The sequence below is a fragment of the Bidens hawaiensis genome, unplaced genomic scaffold, assembly GCF_021521415.1.
Source record: "Bidens hawaiensis isolate Kalapana, Puna unplaced genomic scaffold, B.hawaiensis_p1.1 tig00040231_1, whole genome shotgun sequence".
Lineage (NCBI taxonomy): Eukaryota > Viridiplantae > Streptophyta > Magnoliopsida > Asterales > Asteraceae > Bidens > Bidens hawaiensis.
The window spans coordinates 105,965-118,255 of NW_027497109.1; the positions used below are offsets into that span (position 1 = coordinate 105,965).

A 12,291-nucleotide genomic window follows, 5' to 3' on the forward strand; every position below is an offset into this window, starting at 1 on the left:
TTAGTTTTTGAAAATTGAAAGGATTTTTGAGATAAAAAGTTAAAAACAATGCATTTATTTAAAAATAAATAAATAAACAAAATGGATTCATTGCTGCCGACTAGACCCAAAACCAAAATAATATCCACCACCACCACCGATAACAATAATAATATTTCTTCTCTTCCTTTGCACCTCCGCCGTGTGTCTTTCGTCGTTAAACCATTTCAAACCTTCGCAGATCTCCTCCTAACGCCGGTCAACGTTTCACGCCATGCTAGTCCAGATCTGATTCCGAATAGGTATAATAATAATAATAATAATAATTTCAATTCTTCCATCATCAATTTTATATTTATTAATCTCTATTCGTCGCCTATCTAGGTTTTAGATACTTTACATGTCTCGTGTGCTTAAATTAGGTTTTCCGTACTTTTAGGTTATTATTATTATTTTAGGCGATGATTCCCAATAGGTATAATTTTGTATAATTTTAATCCTTGCGTGATCGGTTTGACATATTAGCAATCTCGATTAGGTTTTCGGTAGGATGCGTGTCATTGTGCAGTTAAATTAGGTTTTCGTTTGTGTTTTTGGTTGCTGTAAAATTATGGCGGAGTATGAGATGATGTGGAATATGTTTAGTTTTAACCCATACATTATCGGTTTGATTTATTAGCACTTTTGATGATTAGGTGGATCGTGTATTTAGGTTTTCGATAGTTTACAGAACGTGCGGTTAAACTAGGTTTTCACTTTTGTTTTTGTACATTTTGGTTTTGTTGTTGTTTAGTTTTGGTCGAGTACGTGATGATTCGGGATAGGCATAATTTTAGTACTTTTATGATCGGTTTGATACTTAGCAATCTCGATGAATTGGTGGATCGTGTATGTAGGTTTTTGGTAGTTTACATGTGATCGTGCGATTTGTTTGCTGTTTTTGCACATGTATGTTTTTTTTTGTTTCTGATTATATTTGACGGTGTATGCGATGATAAGAGACTTTTATGTGTTATTTGTTGGATATCTATTTGTGTATAAATGTGATTGAGTTTTGATTCGTGTTTGTAGTAGTTTACATGTGGTTAAGTTATCATTTAATTTGTTTGTTGTTTTCGTACATTTAGTTTTTTTTGTCTTTCTGTTGTTTTTCCTGTTCAGTTTTGTTGGAGTATTCGGACATAGAGATTTTTTTGTTTTAATTATTTAATTTTGATTCGTATTTGGAATGATTTTTGTTATTTCAGCAATTAGGAAGACAAGTTTATGATCACTTTAAGTGTGACTATAAGATTCTATTTGCCATTAGGCGGCAGCTTTTTTCGGTGATAAGCAGTATTTGCATGTAATTAATTGTATTTGATACATCTATAAAATATAAGGGCTGGCTTTTTGAAGTTGGTGTTTGCATGTGTACCAAATGGTGCGTTTTATGAGGCTGAGAAACTTTAATATGCAATATATAGATAGGAGTTTAAAAACTATACGGAGTTATGGTTCATGATTTAAGTCAACCATAGATGAATCAAATGCAAAGTACAGCTGTTTATTTCACGTGTAGATCTTTTTCCGTGTTAGGGTTATTGTGCAAATTTTTACAACCAAAAGAGCCATAAGAAGTGGTTATTGCAGAACTGCATTTAGACAAACAAAAACCAATTTGCACTAATTCTTATGTTTCTGTTCTATATGAAAGTAAACAAAATTGTATTATGTTGTTCCGATTCTATGTTTGGCATATTGAGTCCAATTTGCATTTTTTGCTTAATCAAAGTATTTTGTGTGATGCAGTTGATTGCTAGGTGATAGTGCTGTTTGGATCAGATCTTTTGGAGCCAAATTTTGTCACGCTTGATGGACAATGACCATTCCAATGAATAACACTTTGAGCAATTCATCAAGGGGGCGCGCTCAACTTCTTTACAACAAGGTAACTATGATAAGTATAATATTTCAGTTTTAGAGGGATGCTTACTAAACATAGTATTTATGGCACACTGAATGTGTGACACACGTGTCTAATGAAACTGGATGTATAGGTAGGTGTGTTATTGGTTTAATGAATTTCTATACAGCTAGTATTCAGTTAATAACAGATTCGGTGACTGGTCTTTTTGATATACCTGAGTAACAATGGCAAATCACTTTTACCATATAAACTATTTTTAAATAATATTTTCAATAATACTACTAGACAAATGTTGAATAATGTATACTTAGTAAGCCTCTTTATCTCAAAATATTGTCTACAAGCAAAAAACATTTTCAAATGCATTTACTGCAAACTATAGTTAATAGAATGTCGATTTCACTCTTGCATTTAAGACACTGTTGTTATGTTGTGGTCTCCGATCCATCATGGGTCGGGTCCGGTTTAGACGAATAGACAGAATTAGGAGATTAAGCTGTTTGAGTTTTGGCCAAGCCCAAAAGCTCTAATCAGGCCCAGTTTAGTTAAAGGGTTAAACCCTAATTGTCTAGTCTATATATTCTCTCCTGTACTTGTAAGTTGGTATCACTCAATAATAAGAAAACCCTAGTTATCGACAGTGGACGTAGGTCATACACCGTGACCGAACCACTTAAATCCTTGTGTCTCTTTCGTTTATTCTTTCGGTTTTACTATTGTATTCGTGTTTGTGTGACTCCGAACCTAACAATTGGCATCAGAGCCTGGTTCTCGATTATACACACAGTTCCGCCGCCGCTGCTTCGCTGCTACAGTACCGCCGCCGCCGCTACAGTACCGCGCCGCCGCTACAGTTCCGCCGCCGCTGATTAGGGTTCCGCAGCTGCTGGTTCGTTTTTTCTGATCAGTTTCCAGTCCTTTTATTCCTTGGGTAGTTTTGGTTGCTTGCTGTAATCAAAACTCAGTTTGGATAATGGCTGAGGACGGAAAGATCAAGATTGAGAAGTTTGATGGTCAGGATTTTGGATGGTGGAAAATGCAAATTGAGGATTTGCTATGTCAGAAAGACTTAATGGAAGCATTAGAAGAGAGGAAACCGGAAAGTATGAAAGATGATGAGTGGAAGGTACTTGACAGAAAAGCCATAGCTGTTATTAGACTCTCACTAGCTAAGAATGTGGCATTCAATATTGTAAATGAAACTACCACGTATGGTCTTATGAAAGCCTTGTCAAATATGTATGAAAAGCCTTCTGCATCAAACAAGGTATTTCTGATTAGACAGCTAGTTAACACCAGAATGAAGGAAGGGGCATCTGTTACCTCTCATGTTAATGACTTCAACACTATTATTTCTCGTTTGTCTTCTGTTGATATCAAGTTTGATGATGAAGTTCAAGCGTTACTCTTGTTATCCTCGTTACCCGAAAGTTGGTCAGGGACTGTTACTGCAGTTAGTAGTTCTTCTGGGAATACTAAGCTTACTTTTGAAGGAGTCCGATATTTGATTTTAGGGGAGGACATAAGAAGAAGGAATTCTGGTGAGACATCTAGTTCTATATTGAGCACCGAAGGGAGAGGTAGGAGAAGAGAGAAAGGTAATGGCAGGGGTAGGTCAAAGTCTAGAATAAGAAGTCAGTCAAAGCCCAGAAAAGACATTGAGTGTTGGAATTGCAAAGAAATGGGGCATTTCAGAAACCAATGCCCTAACCCCTCAATTTCAAAAGAAAAGAAAGAATCTAAGAAGGAAGTTAATCTGGCCACCGGTTCAGATGATTCAGAAGGTTCAGAAGAGACTCTTATCTGCTGTGTTGAAGAATCAACAGATTCATGGATTATGGATTCTGGTGCATCTTTTCATGCCACTTATAGCACGAAGAAGATGAAGAATCTCCGAACAGATAATTTTGGTAAAGTTCGTTTGGCTAATAATCATGCTGTTGATATCACGGGGATGGGGGATATTGAACTAAAAACTTCATTGGGCACCTCATGGACTCTAAAGGATGTTCGGGTCGTTCCTAGCCTTAGAAGAAAGCTAATTTCTGTTGGGCAGTTAGATGACCAAGGATATGATGTTATGTTTGGTGGGGGTCAATGGAAAGTTGTGAAAGGGAATCTTGTGATCGCCAGAGGTAAAAAGAAGGGCACTTTATACATGGTTGAAATTCCAGCTGATGGGGTAAATGCAGTGACCAGTGGACCGAGTCAGTCTAGTTTGTGGCACCAACGACTCGGCCACATGAGTGAAAAAGGGATGAAAATGCTCGTTGCTAGAGGAAAAATTCCAGAACTGAAGAAGGTTGAATCTGAATTTTGTGAACCATGTGTTTTCGGTAAAAAGAAGAAAGTATCTTTTGTGAAGACCGGAAAACAACCGAAAGCTCAGAAATTGGAGCTTATTCACTCTGATGTCTATGGACCAACTTCAGTCTCTTCTTTGGAGGATCGCACTATTATGTCACCTTCATTGATGATTCGACACGCAAGGTATGGGTTTACTTTCTTAAAAATAAATCTGATGTTTTTGATACTTTTAAGAAATGGAAAACTGCTGTTGAATTGGAAACTGATTTGAAGGTGAAATGCTTGAAGTCGGATAACGGTGGTGAATACGTTAGCAAAGAATTCCGTGATTATTGTGAAGAGTACGGTATTCGGATGATCTTTACAGTCCCTGGCACTCCTCAACAAAATGGAGTGGCAGAACGAATGAACAGGACGTTAAATGAAAGGGCAAGAAGTATGAGACTTAATGCCGGGCTTCCAAAGACGTTCTGGGCAGATGCAGTTAACACTGCAGCTTATTTAATTAACCGGGGATTGTCAGTACCGCTGGGTTTCAAGACACCAGAAGAAGAGTGGAAAGGTAAAGCTGCAGATTATAAGCATTTGAAAGTCTTTGGGTGTAGCGCTTATGATCTAGTGAAAAATGACAAGCTTGATGCTAAAGCTAAAAAATATGTTTTCATTGGAACGAAATGGGCTACAGGCTTTGGGATTTAGAAAGCAGAAAAGTAGTCAGAAGCAAGCATGCAACTTTTAATGAGGCTGAGTTATACAAAGATAGAAACACTTCAAAATCAAGGGTTCAGAAAGAGCAGGTTGAATATGAAATTGATGCTCAGAAAAAGACAGTTGAGTCAGCTACCGAACCCGAGACAGAAACTGAAGAAACCACAGTTCCTGAATTTGAAGATGATGATATTGGTGGAAATGAAAAGTCAGAGGGAGTCTCTGACAGTGGGAGTTCAGAGTCTGAGGATGAACAGTCTCCACAAGAACCTGACCCGCCTCAGCACTGGGTTAGGAGGTCCACCAAAGTTTCTAAATAGCCGGTACGTTACAAACCTTCAGTTAATTATCTCATTTTAACTGAAAATGGTGAGCTAGAGAGTTATTATGAAGCACTTAAGTTGAAAGATTCGCTCCAGTGGGAGCATGCTATGAAGGAGGAGATGAACTCTTTGAGTAAAAACCGGACATGGGTTTTAACCAAGTTTCCACCAGATAAAAGAGTTCTACAGAATAAATGGGTCTATAGAGTCAAGGAAGAACATGATGGGTCTAAACGATACAAAGCTCGTTTAGTGGTCAAGGGTTTCCAGCAAAAGAAGGGAATTGATTATAATGAAATATTCTCTCCAGTTGTGAAGATGACCACCATCAGATTGATCTTAAGTATTGTTGCTGCAGAAAATTCACGTCTAGAGCAATTAGATGTTAAGACAGCATTTTTACATGGTGTTCTTGACGAGGAGATCTGTATGGCACAACCTGAGGGATTTCAGGTTGCCGAGAAAGAAAAATGGGTCTGCAAATTGAAGAAAAGCTTGTATGGTCTGAAGCAGGCACCTAGGCAATGGTACCTAAAGTTTGATGATTTTATGGTGAGAACTGGGTTCAAGAAATGCGAGGCCGACCATTGCTGCTACTTAAAGAAGTTTAAAGGCTCATATATCATTCTACTTCTTTATGTAGATGATATGTTAATTGCAGGATCTGATATGAAGGAGATTCGCAAGTTGAAGAAACAGTTGTCTGATGAATTTGAGATGAAAGATCTTGGTCCAGCCAAACAGATTTTGGGGATAAGTATATCCAGAAAGAAAGATGGCTCCATAACACTATCCCAAGAGAAATACATAGGGAAAGTGTTAGAAAGATTCAGGATGAATGATGAGAAGACTAAACCGAGAAACACACCTTTGGGAAGTCATTTCAAACTTACCAAAGACCAGTCTCCCAGAACAGAGGAAGAAAGAACAGAGATGGCTAAAGTTCCGTATGCATCTGCTGTTGGCAGTCTCATGTACGCCATGGTTTGTACACGGCTAGACATTGCTCATGCTGTCGGGGTAGTTAGTCGTTTTATGTCGGATCCGGGAAAGGAACATTGGGAAGCGGTGAAATGGTTACTCAGATACTTAAAGGGTACTTCCAGTTTGGGGTTATGTTTTAAGGGGAAGGATACAATTCTCAGGGGTTATTCAGATGCTGATCTGGGTGGATGTAAGAAGACGTTTAAAAGCACTACTGGTTATGTTTTCACAGTTGGGGGGACAGCAGTATGTTGGATGTCCAGACTTTAGAAAAGTGTTGCTTTATCAACCACTGAGGCAGAATATATGGCAGCAGCCGAAGCAAGTAAAGAATTAGTATGGTTGAGAACTTTTCTTGAAGAGTTGGGAAAGAAACAGGCAGAGTTCTTCTTATATTGTGACAATGAGAGTGCAGTGAAACTTGCGAAGAATCCAGTCTATCATTCGAAGACTAAGCACATCGGGAGGAGATATCACTTTGTCAGAGATTTGATCAGTGATGGTGTTTTCAGTTTGAAAAATATCTCAGGTGCTAAGAATCCAGCAGATATGTTCACCAAGCCGGTGATGCTGGATAAGCTGAAGCTGTGCAGAGCTTCAGCAGGCCTTCAGGAATAATGTTGAGAAGGCGAAAGGTAACTAGGAGGTGCAAAACCAGATGGGTTTTATTTTACATGTACAAGGCAATGCAGGTGTAGACATTTTACGTCTCCAAATGGGAGCAGGTTGAAATGTTTGACGCATCCAAGTGGTGGTTTAGAGAAGATGTCTCGAAGCCCAAGTGGGAGATTGTTATGTTGTGGTCTCCGATCCATCATGGGTCGGGTCCGGTTTAGACGAATAGACAGAATTAGGAGATTAAGCTGTTTGAGTTTTGGCCAAGCCCAAAAGCTCTAATCAGGCCCAGTTTAGTTAAAGGGTTAAACCCTAATTGTCTAGTCTATATATTCTCTCCTGTACTTGTAAGTTGGTATCACTCAATAATAAGAAAACCCTAGTTATCGACAGTGGACGTAGGTCATACACCGTGACCGAACCACTTAAATCCTTGTGTCTCTTTCGTTTATTCTTTCGGTTTTACTATTGTATTCGTGTTTGTGTGTGACTCCGAACCTAACAACTGTTGACTTAGTAACTTGCACTGAAGGACTAATCTGTAAAATGGAGAAAATAGTAATTTATAATTTTCTATTTAAAAATCAACGAATTATATATGGAGTTTATGGAGGTAGGGACAAACTAAAATAGTAACATGAATAGTAATCATGGAAAGGAGTAATAGTAGATCCGTAGATAGTATGAAACCAACAAACACTTATATCATGATATGAAGACACAAATTTATGAGGTTTGATATGAAGACACAAATCGGAGGTTTGGTGTATAACTATTACAAGGATAGTATTTGCAATTGTTAGATGGCTATAAAATAATTCTCAAAGATTATAAACTTGAAACATTATTTTCAGTAATCTACTTGTTCGTGGATTAATCTGGTCAATTATAAGCTATTTATACATAGTAACTTCATTTATGATCATGAATTTTGACTTGCCATCTCGTATATCTTTATTTTCTAGAATGCTGAGCTGGAAATTAATCGTCGAAAATCAGCACAAGCCAATATCACACCAGAGCCAAATGCATGGCAACAAATGCGAGAGAATTATGAGTCAATTCTTCTAGAAGACCATGCTTTCTCTGAAAAAAATGACATCGAGTATGCTTTATGGCAGCTACATTACAAACGTATCATTTGTATACCCTTGTTGATATATTCATATAAACTTTTTAGGCATGTTACAATCTGGTCTAGTTTTAAAAACTTTTTAGGCTCAGCAAATTGTTCACATTTGGTTTTAATTGAGTTTAAATCAGTTATGTACGTTCATCTATGTTCAATTGTGTTTGTTCGATTACTTTTGTGAACCGTTTGTTTATACCTTTAACTAACAAACATTAAAGTAAACACTCATTTTCATAACGAACGAATACGAACAAGAAACCTCGTTTATCTAATTGTTTATGTTCGATTGTTTGTTTGGTTAAAATGAACATGCTTCGTTTGTGTTTGGTCGGTTCGCTTACAGGCCTAGTTGAAATTTCCCTATACTAAAAAATAATGTGTTTTATATTTCACTAAACAATTGGGTTTTAATATACTTCATTTAATTCTATTTCTCAGCGAGAAGAACTAAGAGCTCGTTTCCCCGGTGTACCTGGTGATCTTGTGAACTACTTTCTGTATGTTGCTGAAGAGGTAATTTTTTCTTTTAAAGTTTTAATGTATTATCGTGCTAGATAAGAATTATCATTATTATCTATAGAAAAGAAACACGATAAAAAGTTATTTCATAAACAGGTTAGAAGCACGTTGGCTCAACTGGGATATGAAAAGCTTGATGATATTATTGGGCATACAGAGTTATTAAGACCTCGAGACATTTCATTAGTAAAAACTCAGCATCTTGATCTCGGCTATGTTCTTTCGGTATGCAATATATGGATTTGTTATGATTTTTTATATGTGCATTGTGTCAAAATATAATATTTTATTTTTCAGAATGTTGGGTTCCCAAAATGGAGTAGCACAACTATTAGGAAGCAGGAGGTTCATTGTAACGGTCCGGTCTTGGATGACATTTTACTTTCAGACCCCGAGGTAATTCTTAGAAGTGGCTTAAATGGGCGGGTCGGTAACGGGTCAGGGTCAAAATATAGCACTTTTAAATGGGTCATGTTAAAATTTAAAAACCAGGTTGGGTCGTTTTCGTAATAGGTAAAAATAGATTTGGTTTGAAACAGGTCGTTTGAAATTGGCCAGGCCAACTTGGGTTGGGCTGTCACTAGTTTTCTTACCGCCTTTGTATTTGTAAAACTCAGTTCTAAATTTTTCTTACTTTTTACTTAATTTATATAAAAAAAAGTTAAAAAGATTCTAGATTATATTACTTGTTAAAGCAGGTCAAATGGGCTAATGTTGCCAAATGTCTGAGTTTTATCAGTTTGTTTAAGAAATGGGCCAATTTGGGTTCTAAGGGTTCAAATGGGTAGTTTTTAGGTCTTATTTATTACTTTAAATATTTATGATATTAAAAAGGGATACATAAGTGATTGCCAGTCAATGCAAGCTATTTTGATTGTTACCTAACTCCTATGAATGTGTCGATCTGGGTATAGTTATATCTCTTAACAATGGGCTGAAAGTTCTATAAAATGTATTTTTAGAGAATAAAACCTCATAAATCATTTTATTAAAACTTGTGATCATTATTGAAATAATATAATTTCGAAAGTCATATCTGAAATAGTAATTCTCTCTAATAAAGCTAAAATTTTGTACAAAACGCGTCTCGGGTCAATCCAACCCGTACAAAAATTACTTTTATTTGAATCTTGGTTATGGATATCTGAAATTCCTTTTTTACAGATATCAGAAGCAATTGAAAATGAGAAAGTGGTAAATAAAACATTCAAGATATACAATGTGGACCGTGCTGTTTGTGGTCGGGTAGCAGGTGTTGTTGCAAAGAAGTATGGAGATACTGGTTTTGCTGGCCAGCTAAACATAACGTAAGACACTTATTTTAGTTAAAAGTATTATAAAATTATAAGGTAACAATAATACATATAAAATTGTTTTTTATTTTTCCAGATTTGAAGGGAGTGCAGGACAATCATTTGCGTGCTTCCTTACACCCGGAATGAACATACGACTAGTAGGAGAATCCAATGATTATGTTGGAAAGGTTTGTTACAAATTTGCATTAGAATTTAGTCCTTTTTTTTTATCATTTAATGTCTGATGTTGCAAAGTGAGTGGGTCATGCGGGTTGGCTAATGGTCAAAATGAGCGCAGCTCAAAACTAGTAGTTTGTTATAAGGGATGAAATTGGCAGGTGCCAGTTGTGTTGACCAAAACACCAGGTTTTCAAACTTGTTGCATGGGTTTAAACATGCAGGTGCCATTCAGTAGGGTTTCTTTAACATTTACCTTTTTTGAATATAATAATTAGAGTGTCGGATATTATTAGAAAAATCATATTCATAAAAGAATAATTTATTTTCTTGAATAAAATAAATTACGCTGTTTTAAGCACTAAAATTATAAAAATTGGCTCCCACTTTTAGTATTCTACTATTCTGCAATGTTTTATAGATTTTTATGTCGTTGGTTATGTTGTTAGGGTATGGCTGGTGGTGAATTGGTTGTGACACCTGTTGAAAAAACCGGTTTTGTTCCTGAAGAAGCTGCAATTGTTGGAAACACCTGTTTATATGGAGCAACAGGTGGTCAACTTTTTGTCAGAGGCAAAACCGGGGAGCGGTTTGCTGTCAGAAACTCTCTGGCTCAAGCGGTTGTGGAGGGCACCGGAGATCATTGTTGTGAGTACATGACCGGTGGTTGTGTTGTCGTTCTAGGAAAGTAAGTATCTAAAGTCTAAACCAAAATTACCTAACCACCCTATACTTTTAATTTCGTGTATTGGTTCTTAAATAATCAGAATTTGTTAAACCTCTAGTGATTAATAATCTATTATTTGGTTATTACAAGTTTAAACAGAAAAACATGTTTTAAATGCTGGTGACAGGTTGAGTAATGGGCCAAAACGGTTTTTGTTGAATATTAAATGGTCAAATATAATTACATATATTATGTTATTATAATATGATATTTTGAATAAAATGATTTGGGAGATTTCTACATTAACTACACTTTGGACTGCCTCTGACTCATTTTTCTATCTTGTTAAATATAACCCACATTGTCTCATTTACGGATAAACGGATCAAAATGGTCACCTTTAATTATTTTCATTAACAACTTTTTTTTTATATTTTTCAGGGTTGGCCGTAATGTGGCAGCTGGTATGACGGGAGGTTTGGCATATATACTTGATGATGACGATACTCTCATTCCCAAGGTTCATATTATGCATAAAATTATAGCTATTTATTAATTTATTTATGATGCTAAGTTTTGGTTTTTAAATAATTAAATGTTTTTTATATAATCGTGACAGATAAACAAAGAGATTGTGAAAATCCAGAGAGTGGTTGCGCCTGTGGGGCAGATGCAGCTAAAGAGCCTTATTGAAGCACATGTTGTAAGTACAAAATCCATACACGCACATATATATATTTATATATATCACATAACCGGTTTGTAAGCTAACAAATTCTTTACGTGCGTGTAGGAAAAAACCGGGAGCACGAAAGGTTCCGCTATCTTGAAAGAATGGGACAAATATTTACCTCTATTTTGGCAGTTGGTCCCACCAAGTGAGGAAGACACACCTGAGGCTTGTGCTGAATATGAACCAACAGCTGCTGGGCAGGTGACCGTGCAATCTACCTAAAACCGCCAATTTTCATCTCTAAAACCCTTGTTTAGTTGAAAACGATTCTTTTTGACTCGAGTGTTGACCAAGTAGATTCATTAAGATTTGACTCGAGTAATGGTCAAAGGCGTTAGAAGATTATGTTGGAAAAAGTTATGGTTTAGTTGGTTATGGTTTAGTTGTCTGGTTTGTTTGGTTGATTGAAAAACATACCCTTTTGAAGGTGTGAAAATGTATAGGCCTTAGAGGTGGTTCAAGAAATGTAAATGTAAATTCTTGGGGTACAATATTTGAATAAATGAACTTTTGTGCAAGGATAAGAACCCTATAATCCTTTATATGTGTAATGAAATCGGTTATTATGGTTGTTAATGTATAGTTTTGATTAAATTAGAATGCAATAAATAGGTTAAGTGTGTGCAATAATAGTCTAGTTTACTCTCAGTTAACGTATTTTGTGTCAAATCTATTTACTTGCTTTTAGAGGTCATTTTTATGTTCTAGAATTTATTGGCCGTCTATCGAATCTGTGCAATTGACAATTGATAAAGAGATACATCGGTAAGTTAATCACGTACGTGAGTTGGTATTAACAGAATAAATGATCGTGGTGTTTGAAATAAAGTTTTAAATATTTTATTAATTCAAATGCGGACTCAAAAACCTGAAGTACAATTCATATCATAACTTGGTATTTATAACCTAACCTAAACTCATTAGACTATATGCAAATAAAATA

General features: G+C 36.1%; 1 protein-coding gene and 1 long non-coding RNA gene across 2 annotated transcripts; both read left to right on the top strand.

Moving 5' to 3' along the window:
- The first annotated feature begins 190 nt into the window (after window positions 1-190).
- LOC143591982 (uncharacterized) lies at window positions 191-7,953 on the top strand. The gene is made up of 3 exons (XR_013145824.1): window positions 191-281; window positions 1,771-1,909; window positions 7,791-7,953. It is a non-coding gene; the product is annotated as an uncharacterized LOC143591982 (long non-coding RNA).
- Window positions 7,954-8,386: 433 nt separating this feature from the next.
- On the top strand, window positions 8,387-11,918 carry LOC143591984 (ferredoxin-dependent glutamate synthase, chloroplastic-like; the record flags this gene model as incomplete). The annotated part of the gene is made up of 9 exons (XM_077072020.1): window positions 8,387-8,470; window positions 8,573-8,701; window positions 8,774-8,872; window positions 9,641-9,783; window positions 9,866-9,959; window positions 10,398-10,636; window positions 11,057-11,135; window positions 11,235-11,318; window positions 11,409-11,918. Coding segments are annotated over 9 exons (1,113 nt in total), but the record flags the coding sequence as incomplete, so codon positions are not given.
- Window positions 11,919-12,291: the final 373 nt, after the last annotated feature.